The sequence below is a fragment of the Delphinus delphis genome, chromosome 19, assembly GCF_949987515.2.
Source record: "Delphinus delphis chromosome 19, mDelDel1.2, whole genome shotgun sequence".
NCBI lineage: Eukaryota > Metazoa > Chordata > Mammalia > Artiodactyla > Delphinidae > Delphinus > Delphinus delphis.
In genome coordinates, this window is record NC_082701.1 from 7,914,549 (window position 1) to 7,938,895 (window position 24,347).

Genomic DNA, 24,347 nt, shown 5'->3' on the forward strand with positions numbered 1-24,347 from the left:
TAGGGCTTTCCTGGTGGCGCAGTGGTTGAGAGTCCACCTGCCGATGCAGGCGACACGGGTTCGTGCCCCAGTCCGGGAAGATCCCACGTGCCGCGGAGCGGCTGGGCCCGTGAGCCATGGCCGCTGAGCCCGCGCATCCAGAGCCTGTGCTCCGCAACGCGAGAGGCCACAACAGTGAGAGGCCCGCGTACTGCAAAAACAAACAAACAAACAAACAAACCAACAAACCCTTCAATGAATACCCATTGCCCTGAAGATAAAAATTCAAACTTTAACAAGGTAAACAGAGCCTCGTCGACCTGCCCCCTAATTCTAAACTCATTCCTGTTGGGTCTCCCTGCACCCTCCCCCAATATGTGCCTGTGATCGCCCACATATCTGTCAGGTGACTGCTTAAATGCCAGCTGCTCCCAGGCTGTGCCCAACCTTAGACCCACCTCCGGCCCTTCACACAGGTGGGAATTCGTTAAGTGTGTGTTGAGAGGATTGAATTCCAAGCTTCAGCAAGGCTTCTAATGGGACGCGAATGCTTCCCTCCTCTGTGTGGGCACCACCCCACGCAGCGGCTTGGGGATCTTCTATGTCACAGAAGCACCGTGTGCAGCAGCTTTTCTAGAAGGAGCCAGCAGTGATGTGGCTGAGCGTCTGGGGCTTTGGAATCTGTCCAAGCAGAACTCAAATCCAGGTTCTGCTGTTTGCTGCGTCACCTTCGGCAGATTATTGAACCTCTGAGTCTCAGTCCCTTCATCTGTGAAGTAGGGGTGATAATCGCACCCTTCTCCTGCTTGTGGTCCAGCCAGGGGAGTATGGGGCTGGAGAGTTATTACAGCAAATAACAGCCCTACAGAGCAAACATTTCCAAGAAACAGGTTCAAACTCTGATGAGCCATGGCAGATTCTAAGAATCCAATCATTAAGAATACTGCAATTTAGGGAATTCCCTGGCGGTCCAGTGGTTAAGACTCTGAGCTTTCACTGCTGAGGGCCCGGGTTCAATCCCTGGTTGGGGAACTAAGATCCCACAAGCCTCATGGCCAAAAAAAAAAAAAGAAGAACATAGCAATTTAGTGGGTCCAAGAGGCTGTACATAAATGAGCTCCCTCTGCAAGCTGCTCTAAAAGAGCAGAGATGCACCTGTGCCCGCTCACACCCCACTCGGCACTACCCTCTCCTCCACCACCTTCCTGCTCCCCAGACGGTCCCCTCTGATGGGAGGTGAGAGAAGCCGCTCTAGAGGTTAATTGTGATTTTATTAGTTGAGTCCTTGGGTCTGCAGGAGACAACTACCAATCCTCCCACCCCTCTCCTGGCACCTCTCTGGCCGGCCTTGGCCCTCTGCCCACACGTGGAGAAGGGCGGAGCCCCCCACCCGGGACAGCAGCCGGGGTGCGGCCCCTCATGGTCCTCGGCACTCTGTATCCTCCAAGGCAGGGGCTCTTGCTCTGTCATCTTTGTTCCCACTGGCCGGGGTTTTGTGGCAAGTGAACAGCATGGAGAAAAGCCTTCTGTCCCTCCCCACACCCCACTGTCACCCGCAGCCCCCTCTTTGCCTCTGCGGAGCGCATTAGAAGACGCCGATGAGGCCAGCGTCTGTGCTGGTGAGTCCGCTGCCCCGGCAGCTGGGAACGAGGCGGGGGCTTTGTGCGCCGGCTTGGGAGCAGGAAGGGCTGGCTGAGTCCCAAGGGCAGGTCAGTCTGTGAGGTAAAAGCCTCCGGGCACAGCGCCCTTCCTGCCCCTGCAGCACCTCCCACCCCCTCGGCCAGGAGGCTAGAAGGCTCTTGAAAATTTGCGGCCTGACTCTACGTCCCCATCAGGGAGGAGACCCGGCGCTCCCTCTGCTGGCCTCTCAGGCAGGGAGGGCAGCAGACTCCTTGTGGCAAGGGAGTCGAGAAGACCCCCCGCCTCAGAAGAGGCCCAGGCGAAAAGATCCCCAGACCATCGATGGGCTGAGGGGCCGAGGGGCCCACAGAGCCCAGTCAGACGCTGGGCCCTGAGCCGGACGTCTGCGGGGCTGGAGCACCGACGCCGTCGCTGATGGTGTCGTGGGGCTGAGATGTCCTCAGCCTCGCGTGTCCCCAGAGGCTGCTGCCTCCTGGGGAGTCTGAGAGGCACGGGGGCGCCTGCCTGCCTCCGCACGGGCCGGAGTGTCGGAAAGAACGCGCTGGCACCCTGTCCACAGGAAGAGCTGTAATCAGGCCCTGGGCGTTGCAGGGCTCTCCCTGGCCCCCCTGCTCGGCGCTGGAGGCCGGTGGGCAGTGGGACGGTTCTAGAGTCAGGCCTCTGCTGAGGAGGCAGTGGGGCCTTCAGGCTGAATGCGACGTCACGTTGTAGGAGGCTTTCTTCAGGGTCTCCAGGAAGAACTGTTCGTTCTCCAGGAAGTCACGGTCCTGAAAGGCAGGGCTGAGTGAGCAGCCACCCCCTGGTTCCCTCCTGCCCCGTTTCTGTGCACAGGGACGCGGGGTTGCTGGACTGAGAGTGAGCTGGAGTAGCCCTCCCTCGGGGCCCCTCTCACTCGCATCCTAGCTCAGCCTGGCTCTGGGAGTCAGTGGGGGTGGGGCAGGGAACGAGCACACGCACTGGAGTGAGACACCAGTGCTCACGCCCAGTGGGGCCACGTGTTCGCACGTGACTTCATCCCTCTAAGCCTGTCTGTAAACTGGAGACAATAACATGACCTGCCTGGTAGGGCTGTGGGAGGGTACAAGCTTATCAGGCACGGCACAGAGCCTGGCGTGTAGGAAATGCGCCATCAGTGACGCGGTGAGCATCTCTGAGACGTGTCCTCCAAGCAGTCTGCGCTGCTGCTCTCCCCCAGGGGGTGGGCTCAGCCCTCCCCGGGGCCAGGCTGTGCTCCCTCCTGCCTCTGCCTGAGCTGCTTGTCCCCAATGTGAACACGAGGAGCCCTAAGTCCAGGGGGAGTAGGTGGGCCTGGGCCGGGGCGGCATCTGCTCTGGGAAGCTCACCTGCTCAGCTGTGTGTTTCAGCAGCACCAGCTTGGCGTAGAGGTGCGAGGGGCCCAGGCTGGCTGGCAGCTGGCTGCACTGAGGAGCCGGGGGGACAGGAGCCATGATGGCTGTAAAGGCCAAGGAGGACGGAGTCAGGGACTGCAGCGCTCTAGAGCCCCTGAGCCACAACTACCGAAGCCCGCGTGCCTAGAGCCCTTGCTCCGCAACAAGAGAAGCCACCGCAATGAGAAGCCCGCCCACCACGACGAAGAGTAGCCCCTGCTTGCCGCAACTAGAGAAAGCCTGCTCCCAGCAACAAAGACCCAACGCAGCCAAAAATAAATAAACAAACAAACAAAAAACCCAAGATGACTTTAAAACCCAGCTGCCCCCTAACCTGAGCACACAGGAGGCGTGGGCAGGGTGTTGCTGGCCCTGCCCTGCCCAGTGGGCCGGCCGAGCCAATGTCCCACCCGCCTGCAGCCACTTACCACTCAGGCCAGAGGCTGCCGAGCCCTGGGCCCTGGAGAGCAGCCCCACGGGCCCAGAGGGCAGGTCCTGTCGGATACGATCCAGCTGCAGCCGCTGCTGGGCCAGACTCAGATTCTCCTGTCCCCGTCCCCCCAGAGAGGACACAGCTGTGAGGGCAGAAGGCTGGGGGCAGGGGTGGGGGTAGGGATGCCCTGGGAGCGGGGGGAGCGGGAGGCAGGAAGAGCCTTGCCTGGTGCACGTGCCGCTCCTGCTGCCGCAGCTGCTCCTGCTGCCGCTGCACCAGCTGCAGCCGGGCCTGCTGCTCTGCCTGCACCTGCCGGGCCTCGCGCAGGGCCCGCTCCCCCTCCTCGTACTTCTGCGAGGCCACCTGCGGGGAGGCCGCCTGGGTCAGCTGGGCTGGCGGGGTGGGTGCACTGCCCACGCCCAGGGGCTGAGCCGCTGGGCACCTGGCTCATGCTCTCCACCTCCTCAGCGCGCAGCCTGATGCGCTGGGCGGCGGCGCTGACCCTCTCCTTCTCCAGCCGCAGCTCCCGGCGCTCCTGTTCCAGAGCCTCCCTCTCGGCCGCCAGCTGGTCCTCTTTGGCCCGGAGCTCACTTGCCCTGAGCTTCAGCTCTGCCTGTTCCTGGAGACAGCAAAGCCTCTCTGCAGCCTCCTCCCCGGAGCTGAACTGGGCTCTGCTCAGGGTGCCGAGGACCCGCTGGCCACCCTGCCTCATGGCTGTGGCTCGGCTCCGCCCTGACTCTGGGAGGAGGTGGTGGGAGACCTGGGGCCAAGCCCCGCTGCAGCCCCTCGCCCCCGCGCTCAACTTCTCGGAATCCGATTTCTAGAATATCTAAGTCACGGGAACGTGATGAGGAGTTAATGAGCAAATGTGTAGAAAGTACCTGCGATGATACGATAAACGGAAGTAGTTATTACGATGACTGTTGTTTTAATTCCTATACTCCCGTTACCGCTGCGCTCTTTCCTAAGCTGACACGTCCTGACGGAGGGGCTGTGAGGCCCAGGGGTGGGGAGAGGGGCAGGGCTGCCTGGGCTTCCCGCTGTCCGGGGAGGCTCTGGGTCTTACCTTGGCCAGGCTGACGAGGGTGCCCTCCCGCTGGGTGTCCACCTGCAGCGCCCGCTCCACCGCACGCTCGGCCCGCTCCTTACTCAGCTTCTGCTGTGCCCAGAACTCGGCCCACTCGGCCGCCAGGCGCCGCCGCTCCTCCCCACATTTGTGCATGACGGACTTCTGCTCCTCCAGCAGGGCACTCTGGGGCGAGGGCGTGAGGGCACAGGTGAGCATCCCTGGGCGCAGGCACTCTGGGGCGAGGGCGTGAGGGCACAGGTGAGCATCCCTGGGCGCAGGCACTCTGGGGCGAGGGCACAGGTGAGCATCCCTGGGCGCAGGCACTCTGGGGCGAGGGCGTGAGGGCACAGGTGAGCATCCCTGGACGCAGGCACTCTGGGGCGAGGGCGTGAGGGCACAGGTGAGCATCCCTGGGCGCAGGCACTCTGGGGCGAGGGCGTGAGGGCACAGGTGAGCACCCCTGGGTGCAGTGGCAGGGACGGAGCTGAACGCGCTGTGGCCGGGCTCACCCTGGCCCTCTCCATCTCCTCCCGCTCCACGGCCATCTGCTGGGCCACCACCTTCCTCTGCTCCTCCAGAGCGCGCTGCGCGGACTCGGCCTTGGACTGCTCGGCGTTCACCCGCCAGCGTTCCTGCGGGCCGGGCAGGGTCAGGGCTGAGGGCTCGCGCCCCCCTGGATGCTCCGCCTGCCCCCATTCAGGCCGGAACGTGCCCTGGGGAGCCGTGCAAACCGCCCTCCTCTGGCTTCTCCCACAAACACATCCTTTCCTGAGCGGTGAAAATGGGAAGGAGCCTGAGGCCTGCCGGGGCCCAGCTGCTGGGATTAACTGTGCTGAGGCTGATGGCTCGGGAACCGCTGCTGAGAGAGGCACCTTGCGGCTCCAAAGGGCCAAAGAACAGCAACATCCCTGCTCCCTGAATCGCCAACTACAGCACTGCCCGCCTGTCTCTTGTCATCCAACAGGGAAAGAGCACCAGGGTGGGCATGACACCGTATGCCAGGGGACTCAGGGCACACACAAGCCTGGCCCGAGACAGGCGCTGAATACAGCACCGAATGAAGGGCTGAATAAATGTGGTTCACGATGTAAAAACATCTGTGTCTATGTACTCATGTCTACAGGATACATGTGATGTCATCAATGGCTATCTCTGGCTAGTGGGTAATTTTTATTTTCTTTATTGTTGCCTGTTCTTTTAATTTTTTCAATGAGATGTATCACCTTATAACCTTGTACAGAAAAGGAAAAGGTATTATTATTATTTCTGAACTCATCAAATATTTATTGGATCAATTCCATCAGGGATTGCTTTTTTGTTTGGCATAAGGTAGGGGTCAATTTGAGTTTTTTCATAAGTACAGCCAATTGTTTTATTTTAATTTTTTTTTTTTTTTGCTGTGCTGCCCAGCTTGTGGGATCTTAGTTTTCTGACCAGGGATTGAACCCGGGCCCCCTGCAGTGAAAGCATGGAGTCCTAACCCCTGGACCACCGGGGAAGTCCCCATAAGTACAGCCAACTGTTTAAGCACGCTTATTAAAATACGGAACACCTCACGAATTTGCGTCATCCTTGCGCAGGGCCATGCTAATCTTCTCTGTGTTGTGCCAGTTTTAGTACAGTGTGCTGCTGACGTGAGCACGAAAAGCCATGATTTTCTAAAGAACGAAGCTCGCTCTCATACCTGGAAGATACGTAGGGAGTTTAAATACGTTATCTGTTACAGCTCAGAAGGCAAGAGCACTTCTCCGAAAGTCCCAGGCATCCCTGATGAGCAGGTAGGAGCTGGATGGGGTAGGCCTGGGGCGCTTCTGGAGGTGGGGAGGTGGGAGCCCCTGCAGAGGCAGGAAAGGGCAGGAGAGACATTCCAGAGGAGAGTCCCGAGGCCCAGGAGGCGAGGTCAGAGTACAGCTGCCATCCCCTGGGTGCCCGGGGGGAGACAGGCCCTGCGGCAGGAGGACGCGCCCCACCTGCTCCAGCAGCCGGCTCTGCTCGCCCAGGCGCGCCTCCATCTTCCCGATGACCTCCTGCAGCCGGCCCCGCTCCTCCTCCATGTCCCGCTGCTGCCGGCTCAGCCTCTCCTGCAGCGCTGGGGGCGGCCACAGGGCACTCATTGCCCGCCCACCTTCCCACCACGGGGGACAGGAGAGAGGCACGTGTGGCCTGCGGTACCTCGGAGCTGCTCGTCTCGCTGCCGGATCCCCAGCTCCCGCTCCTGGGCAGTGCTGAGGTGCGAGGCCTCCACGCGGGAGGACAGCTCGTGCAGGCTGCTGGAGAACTTCTCCATCTGCTCGATGATGCCATTCAGGGACCTGCGGGGGGCTCAGGTCACGGCGGCCTGTGGAGCCCAGCAGGGCCGCGCCAGGCGGGCAGGGCCTGGATGGCGCGCCTACCGCGTATGGGAGGTGGCGCTGGTGACGGCGTCGATCTCCCGGTCCTTCAGCAGCTTCAGCCGCTGCAGCTGCTCCTCGTGGTCCTTGCGCATCTCCAGGATGGAGGCCCTGGGGGACAGCGGGGAGGGCGGCTCTGCGTGGGAGGGGCCTGCCTCCGGGTGCTCCATGCTCCGTGGGCCTCTCCTCCCCATCTCCGGGCACGGCCTCACTTTCCCCGGCTCCTCTGCCTTATCTGTCTTGCTGCCTCAGTGCCACATCCACTCTCTGGGGGCAGATTCCTTGTTATGCAGCAAAGGACACTCGACAGGTGTGCCGACAACCCTTTCGTGTCTGGCCAGTCTGAGCCGTGTGAAAAGGCCGGCTCTACCCCGTCGGCCAACTCCCTCACGTGCTTTTTCTTAGTTTTGCTCTCATCTAGAAAGGTAACCAGATCAACGCGCCAGGCACGACCTTTTCCAGGGCCAACTAGTTACTAGGCTCGAGAAATGGGGCCGGTGAGTGGGTTCACCGGTGCTGAGTTAGCCCTCGGGTTGCTTGCTGCTGCCAGGCCCTGCCCGAACAGCTAGTGACCTTGGGCCCTGCCGGTATGCCCTCCCCGCTCTGTAGGAGTGATGGGTCCCCACTTGTGGGGCGATGGGGCAGTGAGCTCGGCCTAGGTCCTTTCCCAGAATGGAAGGGGTCGAGCCTCGGTCCAGAGGCTGCTGAGCCCATGGCTTGGGGTCTCACAGCAATTGGCTTCCCCTGGCCACCCTTGCAGGCAGCCCCCCTGCCCCCGGGCCTCCCCCTCACCGCTGCAGCTCCCGGAGCCGCTCCATCTCCTGGTCCTTCTCCTGCACGGTGGCCGCCAAGCGCCGCTGGTGCTGGGCTGTGAGCTCGGCGCGGGCCTGCTCAGCCTCCTGGCAGCGCGACAGATACTGGGCACACAGCTCCTCGTTCTCTCTCCGCAGACGCTCTTCCCGTTGCTGGTACGATGTTTCTAGCACCTTGACTCGGCTCCTGCCAACAGCACACCCAATCACGGGGCTCAGGAGGTGCCGGTGGCCACCCGAAGGGCCTCTCAGAGCACGGGAGCTGGGGCCGGCCATGAGCCACCGGAAGTCCGGGCCGGAGAGGCGGGGAGTACCTGTGGGCGCTGTCGATGAGCTCCAGGTCTGCCTGGTGCCTCTGCTGCAAACTTTCCAGCAGCAGCAGGTGCTGCGTCCGCTCCAGCTCGAGCTTCCGCACCTGGGAGACGGCGGGAGGGACGGGTTGTGTGTGTTGTGGGGGGCAGGGTCCCTCAGACCGCCTGGGGAAGCCGTCCGGCCGTCACGTTGCCCGCTCCCACTTCAGCCCTGCCCCCGGAGCCGGCTGCCCCTCTGCCCCGCACCTGGGCCTCGAGCTCCGCCAGCCGGGCCTGGCTCTGCAGGAGGTCGGCCTGGAGCTCGGCAGTGCCCCTCTGAAGCTGAGCCTGTGCCGCCAGGAGCTGCTGCTGGTACTCGGAGCCGGGCAGCAGGCTCCAGGCCAGGGACTCTGGGAGCAGGGACTAGAGGAGAAGGGGAGGGATGTTCCCTGTCAGGTAGGGGCCAGGGACTCAGCTGAGCTCACCCACCTCTGGCCCTCACTCACTGGACCTCCCAGGCCCTGTGTCTGATCTGGGGCTGTAGACGGGGACAAGGTCGTGACACCGAGAGGCCAAGGATGAGGCCCGGGAGCGTCAAATGGTCACTGCCCCTCCCCTCGCAGGTCTCGCTGGGGAAGATGAGTCTCCCTTCCGCCCTCAGAACAGCATCCTCCCAGAAAGGGTTCCAGATCCCTGGATAAACAGCCGAGTCCCAGCAGAGCCTTGGCTACAACAAAAGGTTGTGACCCTGGCCCTTTCTGTCAGGCCTGAAGCCCCAACGCGGACAGCCGTTCTGGTTCCCGAAGGCTGCCCACCACCCACCCTCTCAAAGGCACTTCCGGGTTACCCGGGAGGTGCCCCCGTGGGGCTAGGCCTCCTCAGGCCCGGGGGTCACTGGCGCCGCTGCACCTGGGAAACAGAGGCGGTGCAGTGGGAGGATGGCAAGGATGGAGGAGGCTTTCTAGACAGAGCAGCAGGACACCCGCGGCCCTGCTTTCTGATTAGAGCCTTCCCAGCTGCCCCCACCTGGGTGCCACCCACTTCCCTACTGATGCTGGCGGATCCGCACCCAAACCTGCCCGGGAGTGGCTGGGAAAGTGCTGGCGGGGAGCGCCGGGGGAGCTAGCTGACAGCACGACGCGTGCCTCCCAGCAGCTTGTCGGGTTTGGCAGGTGTTGCCTCTGAGCACGTGAGAATTGTTCCATGGGCCCGAAACCTACACCTGTTGGTTCACCCTCCCTACCTGGACGGGCACAGAGAGCCCTGGGGCTTCCTGGGAGCTTGGGAAACCAATTGCAGGCTCTGAAAAATCAACAGCAGAGCAATGAGCAGGGGGTGCAGGGAGGCCCCGCGGGCTGGGTGTGTGCTCGGGAGAGCCCAGCTTCCCTCGTCTGCCACGGCCCCCGAAGGAAGCTCTCAGTGTCTCTCCTGTACCCAGAGTTACACCCCTCGAACAAAGCAGAAGACAAACCAGTGCCGGAGCAATCTCCAGGGGCTGCTCCCCCCTCTGGGTCACCCGCGTGGAGGGCCAAGGCAGCGGGCTTCCAAGTCACGGGGGACCTGAAGACACAGGAATGGGGGTGGCAAGCTGAAGAGCCTTCTGTGTAGGACGCCGGGAGCAGGGGAGGGTCGGCCCAGCAGGAAAGGAAAATGTCAGGTTCAGGTCACTGACTGCAAAGGCCTAGAGGCTGGTAGTTTACTAAGAGTGAGGTCTCAGCTGGGAAAAGGGGACGGGGACCCCTTTACTCCGTGGGCCCGTTACTCCGTGGGCCTGCTACGTGGTCTGGGATACCACACGCCACGCTGGCCACGTGGAGCCCAGCACAGCCGTCCGCCGCTCTAGGGAAGGGGGCCCGGGCCACCCCGCCGCACCTCGCCTGCCCGCAGCCCCGCCGTGAATGTACCCTGAGGCGGCAGGCCGGGCAGGCGGCTTCTGTGCTGCCGTGCCTGGGGTCCCCCCGGCGGCTGCTGGCTCGAGCCCTTGGGTGCCGGCAGCAGGCTGGCTGAGGAAGTCAATGTTAAAGTGAAGGAGGCAGAAGGTCCGGGTTAGGCTGGACCAAGACGGGCTGGGACAAAGCCCACGAGTGAAGCTGTGTGGCCGCCCCTCTTCCCGCCTCCCCTCAGCCTTCCTCCTGTTCCTGACCATCCCGTCTTGGTAATTCTCCTCCCAAGTCTGAGCGCCTGGCCTTCCGTAGCCCGTCCCGGCCTCAGTGCTCACTGGGACCGCCTGATGTCCCAGGAGTGACCACGGGCCTGTTACGGGCAGCAAGGCCGTGCGCCGGGCCACGCGGCTCGCTCAGCTTCGGCGGACGGCCTGCTCACTCACCCTCCCGCCGGCTCCAGCACCCTTTGGGCTCCTCGCTTCTCCTGTCTGGTGCTCCCCCTTGCTTCTCGGCTCTCGGGATCACCTCGGTTTCAGGTCCAGGTCCAAACCGCCCTCCTCATTCACCCCAACCCCAGGGCTGGGTGACATCCCTGGCCTGTCACATGAGCGCCCCGCCTCGCCTCCCCTTCGCTCCAGCCGCAGAGCATCCTGCTGCTTCCTCTGGACAGTCCCGGCCTCGCCAGCCCCCTCAGGGCCGCTCACATCCTGCGGCCTCCCCTTCTCGAACACTCCCCAGGAGCACGAGTGGGTTCCCAAGAGCACGCGCGGGTCCCCAGGAGCACGAGCGGCTCCAACCCGCGCACGCATTGCCTGCCTTAGCTCGGTCAGCAGGGCAGTTGGACACTGGGTGTCCCACCAGCCCGAGGGCGCTGTGGACAGAGCCCCTGCTCAGAGGCACCGGGATGGCTGTGTGTTTGCCATAAGGGCGCCCTCGGTCTCCTGCCCGATCAGCTCAGCACCTGTCCCCACAGCAGTCAGGGAGTGAGCGTCAGCAGCCCCCCAGCTCCCTCGTGCTTTCATCTGAGCAAAGGCAGGGAGCTGGACACTCTCCCCAGCACCTAAAGAAGGGGAGAAGCACGGCCGAGAGGCGGTGCTCTGCTCTGAGGCACGCTGTGGGCACTCCCGACCGAGGCACCGAGACAGCAGGGTCCTCCTTCCACTGGAGACAGCAGCCCTGGGACTTCGTTGGTGGCACAGTGGCTAAGACTCTGCGCTCCCAATGCAGGGGGGAGTGGGTTTGATTCCTGGTCAGAGAACTAGATCCGACTTGCCGCAACTAAGAGTTCGCGTGCTGCAACTAAAAAAGATCCCGCACGCCTCAACGAAGATCCCGCACGTGGCAACAAAGATACCTCGTGCTGCAGCTAATACCCAGCACAGCCAAATAAATAAATATTAAAAAAAAGAAAATTAAAGGGACAGCGGCCCAAGCCCCTACCTGTCGGAAGGCAGCGCCCCTACCGAGAGCTGGCCCTTACAGGCTGCGTCGTGCTCCTCTCCGGACAGACCTTGGGACTTCTTCCGAGACAGGGCATGGCTCAGCCAGTCCTCCTCCTTCTTCCCAGACGCTCCTGGCTGGGAAGGCTGGCTGCCTTCGGCAGGAGAACCGGTACCCTCGGTTGGTGGCTGTGCCCCCAAGGAGGGCAGCCCGGCCGGGGCAGAGTGGTGGCTGGGAGCAGAATGCTGGCTGGCGGGAGGGGGGCCCCTCCGAGCCTCCCTGGTCGGGGAGGAAGGGAGCAGGTCCAGGCCTTCGTCCTTGAGGCCCAGCCAGTCAGCACCTCCCCTCCTGGGCTGGGTAGGGCTGGATGCTGCTGGGGTGCTCTGTCTGGAGCCTGGTTCTCCCTTGGGGTCTGTGCCGCCTTCAAAGAACCTACTTCAAGACAGAGAAGTGGAGGGTCTAAGGCAGGGCAAGCAGCCTGTCCCAAGAGACCCCTGACGGGCCTTTCCCTCCACTGCTGGGGGTGACTATGGGGCCCATGCTAAGAAGTCGTGATGCCCGGGGCCCTGCACAGCCAGAGCCGCGGCAAGCTGAGTGATGTCCGTAGAACACCATGAACACCCATGAAAGACATCTTGGATTCCGCCCATTTTCCCAGCGGGCAACCTGCCTCCAAGGCCAAGCTCCTTGCAGGCCCCACTTACCTGACGGACTGCCGGCGGGACTGCCGGCCCTCGGAGGAGCCCACGGTGGGCTGATAGGCCCCAAAGGTGAAGTCCTCGTCACCCCCGGGGTCTTCTTTGTCTGTGAATGAAGGAACCTGTGATCTAGAGCAGGGGGACTCAAACTCTTCTTCTGTAGCTGCAGAATTCTTTGTTTAAGAAAAGCTGAACTGGCAGCCTGATGGGTAAGACGAGTGATAGGGAAGCTGCTGTGGAGAAAGCAGGGTGAGGGGCTGGGCGTCTGTCAACACTCAGGCTCCAGCCTACAAAACATCACCCAGGAGCTGTTAAGAGTGTACCAGCGGGCCCTGCCGCAGACCCCCTGCAGGTGAGGCGTGGTGAGCCGTGCGTGTCACGAGCGTGATTCTCAACAGATGGCCCGTGGGCCGATGCTCTGAACGGAGGAACACTGGTCCAGGGCAGTGTTTTTCAAACCGTGAGCTGCTGCCTATTAGCAGGTGGAAATACTAATTCAATGAGTGGCAACCAATGTATTTATTAGTCAAAGAACACATACATTGAATGTGGTGACTATTATTTCCTGACATTTTTTGTCTCAGTAATAAACGTGAATAATTAAAGGTGCGTCATGAGGTAAAGCTTATTTCTCATCATGGCTTGTGGTAAAATCTGTTCTGGGGGTCCACTCCCCACCGCCCCTGCCCCACAAGCTCCTCACCCTGTGGCCGCTGATACTTCTTGTCCAGCTTGAATTCCCTGTGCTCCCTGGTGCCCGGACGGGCCAGGAGTTTGGCGGCAGTGCCCCGACCCAGCAGCTCATCCAGCTTGGAGCGGGCAGGGAGGGGCCCTTCCCTGCAGGATGGGACATAGGGCTGGTACATGTGAACACAAGGGGCTCCTGGGGGGCCCCCACTGTACCCTCCCTCTCACTTTTCCCTGGCCAGGGAGGGACTCTCCGCTCACAGGGACCCTTACTGGTCTCCCGTGTGCCTCCTCTCTGCTTTGGGACTGTCTCCAAACCCCAGGGTGGCCATGATGTCGTCCCCATCGTCAAAGAGCAACTCTTCTTTCTTTCGGACTGGAGTGTTCCCAGGAGTTAGAGTGATAGAGGGCGCTAAGGGACAGAACACAGGGCACAATGCCCACAGCCTTCTGGCTGCAACGGTGATGTTTGAATGGGTCGAGGGGGGCGTTTCCCTGCAACCCTGGCCTTTGGGTGGAAGAGCGGGCATGGCAGTGTCTGGTCTGCCCACAGCACCCAGCTTCCCCAGCCCCACTCCCACAGCCCCACCCCCGGGCTCCTGCATCCCCCCTCCCCTTTCCCAGAGACTGATAACCTCTTGGTCCAGGATCTAAGACCTGTGGTCCCTGCCTGGTGGGGTGTCTGGCTCTGCACCGCAAAGTTCAGTTAGCCAACTGCACCTGCCCCGGGAATGGGTAACACGCCCACCCCACCTTGATCTCTGGCCAGGGCTGGGCTCTTTACGGAAGCTGTTTTACTCTCCGTCTCCGGCAGCTTCTTGGCGATTCCTTCCTCATCATCAGAGAGAAGTCCTGCCAACGGGTCTTCCAAGTCTCACGGCCAGAAGGGGAAGCAAAGGGAAGACTGCACACTTCGTTCAGGAAAACAAGCGCTGTGCTGTGCTAGGGGAGTTATTGCTCTACTGGAGATTTCTAGCCGCTCTGATATCTATACAAGCCGCTCGGCATCTGGGGGCCTGGGTTAGCGGGGCTCGGACACAGACCAGGCTGGGCCAGGGGAGAGGAAGCAGGGAGAGTGGCCCGGGCTTCAGGGCCTGCACTGAGGCATGAGAAGAGAAGTAAAACTTCCACGCATTCATGAAGGAAAAGGAACTTTTCCCCACACTTTATAAAGTCTTCAGTTTGACACCTGGCTTCAGAGTCCTTGCAAATAAGTGCCCCAGACATGCCAGCCAGTAGAACATAATTAGTCCCTCCCTGAATTCATGAGGAACAAAACCAGCGGCAGGAGCTCTCTGCTCCTCTTCTGACATACACAGTGGCCCGGCCTCGGGCAAGCAACTAAGCATCGCCCAGCCTACTGCACTCCCAATACTGAAGCACCCCAGAGGTGTGACTGCAGGGTCTGTGGTACCTTCGAAGGAGAACTTCCTGTACTGATGCCCAAGGCTGGTGGGAGAGGGAGATAGCTTCTTGGTGGGAATGGCATCTCCTGCAGGGAGCAAAGAGAAGGCAAGGTCACAGGCCTGGATCTCTCCTGGCCTACGTTCTGCCAGACCAAGACTGGGACCACTGGGCTGGCGCACACTTCTACCTGGAGGCTGAGGGCTTGTGGCCGTGGACACAGCCATGGGATGGGGCTACATCTCTCCGGTTCTCAAACAGGCTTCTGGCCGGGAAATGTGGTCTGGAAGCTACCTCTGGCCCCCTATTCACAAGTTGCTCCAACAGGGACATAGGTTTGGGAGATGCACAGGCTACCATAAAATTCTCCAACTTAACTCAAATGGCTTCTCCAGGAGCTGCCATGTTGGACTTAGAGGGACTGGAAGAGCCGTAGGAAGGAGGAAAGCTCAACCTGTCTCCCTCCCCCACTATAAATACTCTAACACACACGCACACAATGAGCTCCTGGCCTCTCCATCCCAGGCAGAGAAAACCCACAGGGCTGAGAGCTACCCTCTAAGCACCGCCCACATCCCCAAAATGTCCCTTGATTCGCGGACCTATGTCTCACTCACGTTTCTCATTGGTTGTTAACACACCAGCAGGTTTAAGAGGACTAGGCTGCTCTTCTTTCCCAGAACCCTTTGCAGACCTTTTGCTTGAGGCTAGATTAGACTTCTTCAGACCCAGGAGGTCAGCATCCATTTCATCCAGATCCTGGAAAAGCAGGGAGGGGGGAGGAATCCCCACAGGTGCTCAGCCAGCGGGTGCTAAACACCCTCATGCTCTGAGTAGCCTGGTGAGGGTGTTGCCTCCAACTTCCATATGGAACAAATGGGGACTGAACACGGACAGAGGCAGGGCCAAAGCCCAAAGACTCAACATAGTCGATCACAGATAAGCTGAAAGGTCTCAGGTTGGTACTCCTATCAGCCCCACCGGCAGCTCCTGCCTTGATGCTAGAATGAGAGGGTGCCTAAAACCTGCTTTCAGCAGCTTCTCACAAAGGCTTAGCGAATGTCAAAGCTATTTGCAGTAGAAACGAAACAGCAGGATCCTGGCGTTTAAGACTCCCCAAGGGACTACCACCGGGCAGTGACAAGGGACCTGAGGCAAGAAGATAACCCTCTGTCCAAAGTCAAGAAAAATTTGATCTCAGGAATCCCCTGGTGGTCTGATGGTTAGGACTCCGCGCCTCCACTGCAGGGGGCCCGGGTTCAATCGCTCCCTGGTCAGAGAACCAAGATACCGCAAGCCGAGCAGCTCGGCCTGGAAAAAAAAAAAAAAAGAGGCATGAAGAAGCCTGCAAAATACAAAGCCTTTAAAAAAATGTCTTTTTCATCTGGATTCCTTAGCCTGCCTGGGTCGGGAGAAGCAAACTGACAACAGAGGCAGAGGTATGAGAAGGATGCTATTCTGGGTCAATGAATGGTCTACGGTAAGGGCATTAAAAACCACCATAAGCAAGCTGGGAGAGGAAGATGGTCGGGGACTCCCTGGTTGCCACAAGCCCTTGGTACAGACTGGGAGCATGGCGATTTTGATAAGTGTGGTTGGTGCTCCAAGGGCGGTTGGCAGAAATGTGAGGAAACAAAAGAATGAGAAAACTATTCAGAAGAAAGGTGAGTTGGGAAAGATAATGGAACCAAAGGTAAGCAGAGGGGGTGGAGGGTTCAGCTCGTGGTCCTGGAATGAGAGACTCAGAGCCACCACTATCGACTAGTCAGAGGACTCGAGGGTCACGCCCAGGGGGCCCAGCTGCCTGGTCTTGGGGAGGAGCAATTTCAAACTGAGGTTAAAGAAGCTGATTCCGGAGCCAAGAAGGAAACAGACTCCAACCCTTCAGGGCCCCACAGGGCTGAAAGCAAGCGCTCAGCCCTGGCCTGTGGCAGCATGGGTTAACCAGAAGGGACATGAAGTGGAGGTCAGGTGGGAGGATGCTGCTGGACAGAAGGGGAGGGAGAAAACAGGACCACTCAACATTTTAGACCCCAGCCAGGCCACCCGAGCCCCATGAGATGGTGCTTATGAATTTATGTCTTAAAATTCCATTGCAAAGATCAGCTTGGGGCTCGATCTGACAAGAGGACAGCTGTACTAAAGGGGACTTGGCCGGGGATGTGAGGAGAAATCTGGAGAAAGATTAAGAGCAAGATTTAGGAGGGAATTCCCTGGTGGCCCAGTGGTTAAGATTCTGGGCTTTCACTGCCATGGCCCGGGTTCAATCCCTGGTGAGGGCAGTGTGGCCAAAAAAAAAAAAAAAAAAAGAACAAGATTTAGGGGAAACGGTCTCCCCCTTTCCTCACGGGGGGAGGCAGCCCCATTTCGCCAGAGGCCTGTGACGTGACTGTGTCTCTGGGTGGGTGAATTTCCATAAACTAGGAAAACTGATTTATACCCAGAGGGGCAGGGAGGGCAAGAGCTCATGAATGCCATTCTTGCATGAGGTGGGGCTCAGAAATACAAATTGTAAAAGAAGAAATGAGAGGGAGAATGAAGGCTTGGCACAAAATAGTATCCCACCCCGGGTCCCTGGCTCCCCGCATCTCGTGCAAGCTGTTTCCTTACCTTCATGGCCTGGAGCAGAGCCTGCGGGTCTGCATCAGAGATGTCTGAAACCTACAAGATGGGAGGTAACGAGGCGTGTTAGTCAAGGTCCAACAAAGCTCAGGGCCCTTGTTGCCTTGCTTCTGTTAGGGCAGGAGCAGAGCTGGGTCAGGGGGCATAAACTGGAGGGTCCTGCCCTCACTTGGGGCTCAGGTATTGTAGGAAGTCAAGCCTGCCCAGTTGTGGACACCCAGGAAGCACTGTCACTTTCCGGTCCTCCCAGCAGTAAGTGCACAGCCATCATAGGACTCAAATTAGGCTACTTTCCAGCCACGTGATTGGACAGCGTGGAGTTTATTATGGGAAGCACAGTTAGAAGTGGCAACATCGAGCCTAAAGCAGTTGCTCGGAGCTCTACTTTCTAGCTCATCTCACTGGTAGAAAGGAAAAGGATGCTGCCTTGGGTCCACTCAGCAGCCATTCATTCATTTATGGCTGTGTTGGGTCTTCGTTGCTGTGCACAGGCTTTCTCTAGTTGCAGCAAGCGGGGGCTACTCTTCGTTGCAGTACGCAGTCTTCTCATTGTGGTGGCTTCTCTTGCTGCAGAGCACGGGCTCTAGGCACGCAGGCTTCAGTAGTTGTGGCCCATGGGCTCAGTAGTTGTGGCACGAGGGCTCAGTAGTTGTGGCTCGCAGGCTCTACAGCGCAGGCTCAGTAGCTGTGGCTCGCGGGCTTAGTTGCTCCGCAGCATGTGGGATCTTCCCGGACCAGGGCTCGAACCCGTGTCCCCTGCATTGGCAGGTGGATTCTTAACCACTGCGCCACCAGGGAAGCCCCAGCAGCCCTTTGAAGAACGAACTGGCTTCGCAGGGACTTCTAAACCTCCGTGGGCAGCCCCTCGGCACAACACTCATCTCACTGTCTCTGGGGATAAGTAGGGTCAGTGAGGAGCAGGGAATGCGCCAGGCTCACCTCAGCATCAGCTCCTGCCAGGCCTGCCCTGGTGCTGAAGGCATCATCTTCCAAGAGGGACCTGCAAAGGGGCAGAGTCAGCACCCACCCACGAATGGTCCCCAGGGCACTAGATGATTCTAAGGAGGGAGAAGTGGCTTAAAGAGTCCAAGTGAACCTGAATAGACTCTTCTCTGGAAGAAGAGAGTTGCTGAAAGGAATTTCACAGGTCACCTAATGCAGTGATTTTAAAACTTTCTTAAAGCAGTAGAGCCCTTTAAAAACAACAGGTAAGAGAGAAAAACAGAACTGCTTGGGCTAAAATGAAGGTGGAGGGCAGAGAGCTCACAAAGTGTCTCCCTATCTCGCAACTCTCAGGAGGACAGACACAATCTGGGAGGCACCTATCTAGGCCTATCCTCTTATTCTGAGGGTAAGAAAATTGAGGCTCAGAGAGGTTCAGGAATTGCCCAAGTTGACATAGTAAATAACCGATGTAGGACTAGAAGCCAGAACCTCCGACCTCCAGTTCAGTTCTCTTCACACTCCTCCAGGCTCCTTCACTGCCCAGGAGCTGACGGGAGGACCGGGAGGTGGTGACACTAGAAGCGGGGCCCACAGTGAGTGGAAAGTGGTCGGTGGGTGGGGGAGGGGGAGGAGCGTTGGGCCTGAAACAGCGCTTGGATGCCCAGGCCAGCCCCGTGTGCTCACTTTGCTCTAGCCCTTGAGGGAGGGAGCGCCTGAGCTGCACCTGTGGCGTCTCTGGCACGTGAAGCTAGTTTAACAGGCTTCTCAGGCGGTGTCGCTGGAAAAAAAGAAAACAAAAGATGTGATTCGGTCACAGAGAACTGGAGTCAAGGGGAAAAGGATTGCAGGTTCCCCACCAAGCTGTCTCCCACACCTTCCTACTGAAAGAGGGGCCTTTTTGGAGGAAGGAAACTGGCCCTGTAGGCAGGTCCCTTAAAAGCCAGAATGGGGGAGGGAGCGGTATGTTTCCAAGCAGGAAGTCAACCCAACTGGTGCCAAATGAAGAGGCTACTCCCATGCCACCGCAGCCCCATGGAAATGCAGGAACAGCAAGGCACTGCCATCGTCCATGGGCTTGTGCTTTGTGGGTTCTTATGGGCCAGGTGCGGGGAACCTCGGCCTTGTTGTCCCTGGTGAGCTGTGCATGACCCCGAAGCCCTGCTTCTCAGTGCAGCAGACACGGACACACAGGGTAAGGGACTAATGTCCAGAATATAGAAGGAACTCGTACAACTCAACAATAACAAGATAAACAACCCAATTTAAAAACTGGGCAGGGCTTCCCTGGTAGCGCAGTGGTTAAGAATCTGCCTGCCAATGCAGGGTACACGGGTTCGAGCCCTGGTCCAGGAAGATCCCACATGCTGTGGAGCAACTAAGCCCGCGTGCCGCAACTACTGAAGCCCCTGCGCCTAGAGCCCGTGCTCCACAACAAAGAGAAGCCACCGCAATGAGAAGCCCGCGCACCGCAATGAAGAGTAGCCCCCGCTCACCGCAATCAGAGAAAAGCCTGCGCCCAGCAACGAAGACCCAACGCAGCCAAAAATAAATAAAATAAATTTATAAAAATTTAAAAAAAAGAAAACTGGGCAAAGATCTGAATAGACCTTTCTCCAAAGATATAAACGGCCAGGAAACACATGAAAACATGTTCAGCAACAATTAGTCATTAGGGAAATGCCCATGGAAATCACGAGATGCAACTTTTCACCCACTAAGATGGCTATAATCAAAATGAAAATAACAAGTATTGGCAAGGATGTGGAGAAACTGGAAACCTCTTACACTGCTGGTGGGAATGTAAAATGATACAGGTGCTGTGGAAAATAGTTTGGCGGGTCCTCAAAAAGTTAAACATAGAGTTACCACATACCCCAGTAATTCAACTCCTAAATTCACACCCAAAAGAACTGAACACATATGCCCACACAAAAACTTGTACCTGGAGGTTCATAACAGCATTATTCATAATAGCCTAGCCAAAATGTGGAAGCCACCCAAATGTCTATCAACTGACGAATGACCAAACAGAACGAGATATATCATACAATGGAATATTATCGTCCAGCCGTGGAAAGGAATGAAGAGAGGAATGCTACAATGTGGACAGACCTCGAAAACATTATGGAAAGTGAAAGAAGCCAAATGCAAAAGCCTCACACTGTATGATTCCATTTCACGTAAAATGCCCAGACTAGGCAAATTCATAGAGAAAGAAAGTTCAATAAGTGGTTGCCTAGGGGTCGGGGAGGGGAGAATGAGGAGTGACACTAATGGTATGGAGTTTCTTCATGGGGTGATGAAAAAGTTCTGGAATTTGACTGTGGTGATGGTTGCACAACTCTGTGAATATACTAAATGCCACTGAATTGTACACTTTAAAAGAGTGAACTTTGGACTTCCCTGGTGGGGCAGTGGTTAAGAATCCGCCTGCCAATGCAGGGGACTAGGGTTCGAGCCCTGCTCCAGGAAGACCCCACATGCCACGGAGCAACAAAGCCTGTGCGCTACAACTACTGAGCCTGTGCGCCACAACTACTGAGCCCATGTGCCACAACTACTGAAGCCCGCACACCTAGAGCCCGTGCTCCATTAGCAAAGACAAGCCACGGCAATGAGAAGCACGTGCGCTGCAACGAAGAGTAGTCCCCACTCGCCTCAACTAGAGAAACCCCGCGCACAGCAACGAAGACCAAACGCAGCCAAAAATAAATAAATTAAAAAAAAAAAGTGAACTTTATGTGGATTTTATCTCAATTCAAAAAAAAAAAGAGCAAGCCTAAATCAGGGGATTCCAGCAAAGGGGCACTTACTCTCATCTCCCAGGAGGTCACCAAGGACTGGATTTTATCTCAATTCAAAAAAAAAAGAGCAAGCCTAAATCAGGGGATTCCAGCAAAGGGGCACTTACTCTCATCTCCCAGGAGGTCACCAAGGACATCATCGATGGAACCTGGAACAGAAAAGGGGCCACTGTGACTTCAGGAGGAAAGAATGGTCCTTAGGGCCTCATGTCTTGAGACCTCATCCGGGACCTCAGAGCCCTCAGAGGTTGGGACTTAGGCTTGGCTCTCTCTTCACTGGCCATGAGATGTTTTCTAACTCCTGGCAACAAGTCACAATGCTTTGTTGAAAGACCCCAGGGTGGAATTTGAAAATAACTTTCTCAAAGGATGATGGTGAAGATTTTTCAGTAGAACCTACATGCTACGTGACACACTGGCCAAGAAGCCAGTCTTCCAGACTCTGAACAAAGCCCAGATGCTTCTTTGGGAAAAGTGTTCAGGATTTCTAGGCACATATACAAGCTTCTTTCATACCAACAGTCTCCTTGTCCCCTTCCAGCTGAGCGCCCGCCCCTGCCAAGCTGGTTTGAAGACACACCACCTTGGCCACTTTCCGATGCAGCATGTAGGGGAAACCCAGGTGTGAGTACCGAATTAGTTCTCAGCTCAAGCTTCAGTGCCTTTACCACCCTTAACCCCAACGGTATACTTCTAGATACAAATACTTCAACAAGAAGGATTTTTTTCCCCCAAGTCCCATCTGTTGTTTATTTCTGAATTACTCCAAGGGCCAATGAGGCAGCATAAGGAATTCCCTAGGAAAACCAAAGCTGCCTATGGGATTATGGGGAAATCAGCAAGACTCACACTGAGAACATTCAGACAGACACGTCTAAGTTATGTGTGGACCCAAAGTGGGGGAAATATTTTTGGCATAAGGGAGGTGTTCCATCTCCACTCACCTTTCAATCCCTTCTTGGTTTTTGGTGCCTAAAATGGGAAAAACAAATCACATTAACAAGATGAGACAGTGAACGTGTACTGAAACCAACAATGCAGAATGAACTGTTTTGCCTTTCGCCAAGTCACCAGAGGAAAAGGCGCACCAATGGCATTTATAGACAGAGGCCCTTTATGGTTTCCTGAGTTTTGAGAATAGGCTCATTCAGAGCATGAAAAGGGCCCCCACTAACCAGCAGTGGACACCACTGTGGGTGCCATCCGGTGGGCAGAAGTCTCTCCTTTTCCCTCAGATTTCCACACGCCACACGCAAACCCTCCCAGCCAGCCAGGATGTAACGTTTTCCTCTATTCCATGTCCCTGACTCTTCAGGATCAGTGACAGACATGTAAGGATGCTTTCAGATGAACATTCAGAGGCTCAAAAAAGATGCTTGCTTACTGTTTAATAAGAAGTTTTTTTTTTCCCTCTGGCCGTGTCACATGACACGCAGGATCTTAGTTCCCTGGACCAGGGGTCAAACCCACGCCCCCTGCATTGGAAGCGTGGAGTCTTAACCACTGGACCGCCAGGGAAGTCCCATTAATAAGTTTGCTATCAATGCTCCTAACCATCACTCTTCTTTGGGGCCACCCAGCCCCCAAAGTACTTCATGCAGTTAAGATCTTGGAGGTGGGAGTAGGGGTGAGGGCAGGCTCCCATTTCCACACACCTACTCTGCATTCTGCCTACCATCTCAAGGCTCTGGGGGCTGCCTGCAGCTCCTTCACAGCGCTGTCCAGCTCATTCGAATTCTGCCCATCAGGCTCATCCTCCCTAATGAAGAAAATTAAAGTGGCTGCTTAAAAATTATTTGGATTTAACAGTGGTTGAGTCCAAGGTTGATCAAGCCTTCTCTCACTTTACCCATTCAAGAGATCAAAACATTTCCATCAATTAAAAATTCCTTGTAGGGCTTCCCTGGTGGCGCAGTGGTTAAGAATCCACCTGCCAATGCAGGGGACACGGGTTTGAGCCCTGGTCCGGGAAAATCCCACATGCCGTGGGGCAACTAAGCCTGTGAGCCACAACTACTGAGCCTGCGCTCTAGAACCTCCGAGCCACAACTACTGAGCCCGCGTGCCACAACTACTGAAGCCCATGCACCTAGAGCCCGTGCTCCACAGAAAAGCCACCGCAATGAGAAGCCCGCGCACCGCAACGAAGAGTAGCCCCCGCTCGCCGCAACTAGAGAAAGCCCGCATGCAGCAACAAAGACCCAACGCAGACAAAAATAAATTAAAAAATTCCTTGTAGGGTGAGCAATTCAGATGAGAAGCGAAGTGTTCTGGGTAACTCTTCTCTTTTCTTCTCTTCTTTTCAATATTTATTTATTTATCTGGCTGCACCGGGTCTTAGTTGCAGCACATGGGAACTCTTAGTTGCGGTATGTGGGATCTAGTTCCCTGACCAGGGATCGAACCCAGGCCCCCTGCATCGGAAGCGCAGAGCCTTAGCCTCTGGACCACCAGGGAAGTCCCCTTGGTAACTTTTCGAGGCCTGGAGATTATTCGAAACAAGTGCAGTGGTCCTCATCCCTTACTCTGAAAGAGAATGCGGAAAATGGCAGGTACCCATCTCAGGAAGGAGGTGGGTGCCTAGCAGTAAGGCCAATACACCTTCCCAGGCGACACCCTGACTACTTTCCTGGCAGCGTTCAGAGCAAAGAGCGGCTGCAAATGCTGGTTACTCCTTGATAGTATTTTCACTGTCGGTGGAAAAATTTCCCTTCACACTAACTGTAAATCCGACTCACTCCATTAATAGAGAACTGCTTTCCCCAGAATTATCATTCTCTCCCACCTCCTCCTCAACGTTGCCAGAACTGACCTTTGGCACAGCTTGGAAGAAAGGAGTGGGAGGTGGGCCTCTCTAGTTCTCTGGTGTCGGCCTGTCCTGTTATTAGACTGCAAAGTTTATGTGAGGTTACTGTACAGGGGCCACTCTGAATGGTTGTGTTTCTCTTTCTCTGTAATGCCATGTTCACGGCCTACAAGTCTCAACACGTTTTGTCTCTTATCACATCCAGGGGCGTCTGCCATCTCCTAGCGATCCTCTCCCAGCCTCCCAGACCGTGGGAATTTCTAAGGGAGCATTGCAAAGGCCTCAGGGCCACAAAGACCATCGCGTCATTGCATCTGCTCAGCCAACTTCGTGCCAGGCGTTTTAAGATCCCGAGGCCGCCCCTTAGTTAGCGCCCTCCCGGAATCAACCCCTCGGTCTCGAGACTCCCCGCCCCTCCATGCGCCACCCGCTCCGCGCGCCCAGCCCGTCTCGATCCCGAGCGCAACCTACGATCCTTCCAGCCCCTGAATCCCCCCCGTTACGCGCCATTCCCCTTGGAGGCGCCGCCGCTTGGACGTGTCCCAGACATATCCGCTGCTCCAGGCTCCACTCGAGCCCAGCTCAATCAGGCCTCCCGCTTCGGAGCCTCTAGATCGCCAATCTCTCAGTCGCCCGGCCTCCGGAAGCAAGGCAAGGCGCGAAGCATTCTGGGGGCTGTAGTCCTAGGCCCGCTCACCTGCCGGAGCCAAGGGAACCTGGGGCACCGAGATGAACTACATTTCCCAGGGTGGCTCGCCGCGGCCGTTAGTTGGCGCCCAGCCTCTTGTTTGCGGCTTGACACGTTGCTAGGAGCTGCCTGAACGCTCCTTTGCGAAGCGGTCGCTACCGGGATCCAAGGCCGGTGAGCTTCTTCCTCCCGGTTTCCCTGGGGAACTGCCGGGGGCCTGGGCTCCACGACCGAACACTTCCAGGGACTTCCCTGGGGGTCCAGTGGTTAGGACTCTGCGCTTCCACTGCAGGGGGCATGGGTTCGATCCCTGGTCGGGGAACTAGCATCCCCCTTGCGCACGGAAATCAATTTTTTCCAGCTCTCTT

The 24,347-nt window shown here is 57.4% G+C and overlaps 1 protein-coding gene and 1 non-coding gene across 2 annotated transcripts; both read right to left on the reverse strand.

The window, feature by feature from the left end:
- Positions 1–768: 768 nt before the first annotated feature.
- On the reverse strand, positions 769–23,922 carry FBF1 (Fas binding factor 1). Its single transcript, XM_069540052.1, has 30 exons — positions 23,799–23,922; positions 22,161–22,244; positions 21,430–21,457; positions 20,593–20,634; positions 18,366–18,459; positions 17,676–17,736; positions 16,725–16,775; positions 14,732–14,873; positions 14,125–14,202; positions 13,464–13,583; positions 12,984–13,122; positions 12,727–12,860; positions 12,030–12,129; positions 11,326–11,757; positions 9,907–10,005; positions 9,474–9,562; positions 9,246–9,304; positions 8,270–8,425; positions 8,027–8,127; positions 7,693–7,899; positions 6,904–7,011; positions 6,683–6,822; positions 6,481–6,599; positions 5,020–5,142; positions 4,508–4,693; positions 3,884–4,060; positions 3,667–3,804; positions 3,437–3,554; positions 2,964–3,073; positions 769–2,387 (listed from the first exon to the last, which is right to left on the reverse strand). Exons 2-30 carry the CDS (start codon positions 22,161–22,163, stop codon positions 2,304–2,306), a joined length of 3,438 nt encoding a protein of 1,145 aa, XP_069396153.1. The 5' UTR covers positions 22,164–22,244; positions 23,799–23,922; the 3' UTR covers positions 769–2,303.
- LOC132415603 (U6 spliceosomal RNA) lies at positions 6,048–6,152 on the reverse strand. Its single transcript, XR_009517325.1, has one exon. It is a non-coding gene; the product is annotated as a U6 spliceosomal RNA (small nuclear RNA).
- Positions 23,923–24,347: the final 425 nt, after the last annotated feature.

Excerpts from the sequence above, each read along its gene's own strand:
- FBF1 (XM_069540052.1), bottom strand. Across the intron at positions 6,823-6,903 it reads AGCGCCACCTCCCATACGCG|GTCCCTGAATGGCATCATCG; the intron begins GTAGGCGCGCCA and ends AGCCCCCCGCAG. Across the intron at positions 4,694-5,019 it reads AGGAGATGGAGAGGGCCAGG|AGTGCCCTGCTGGAGGAGCA; the intron begins GTGAGCCCGGCC and ends CCCTCGCCCCAG.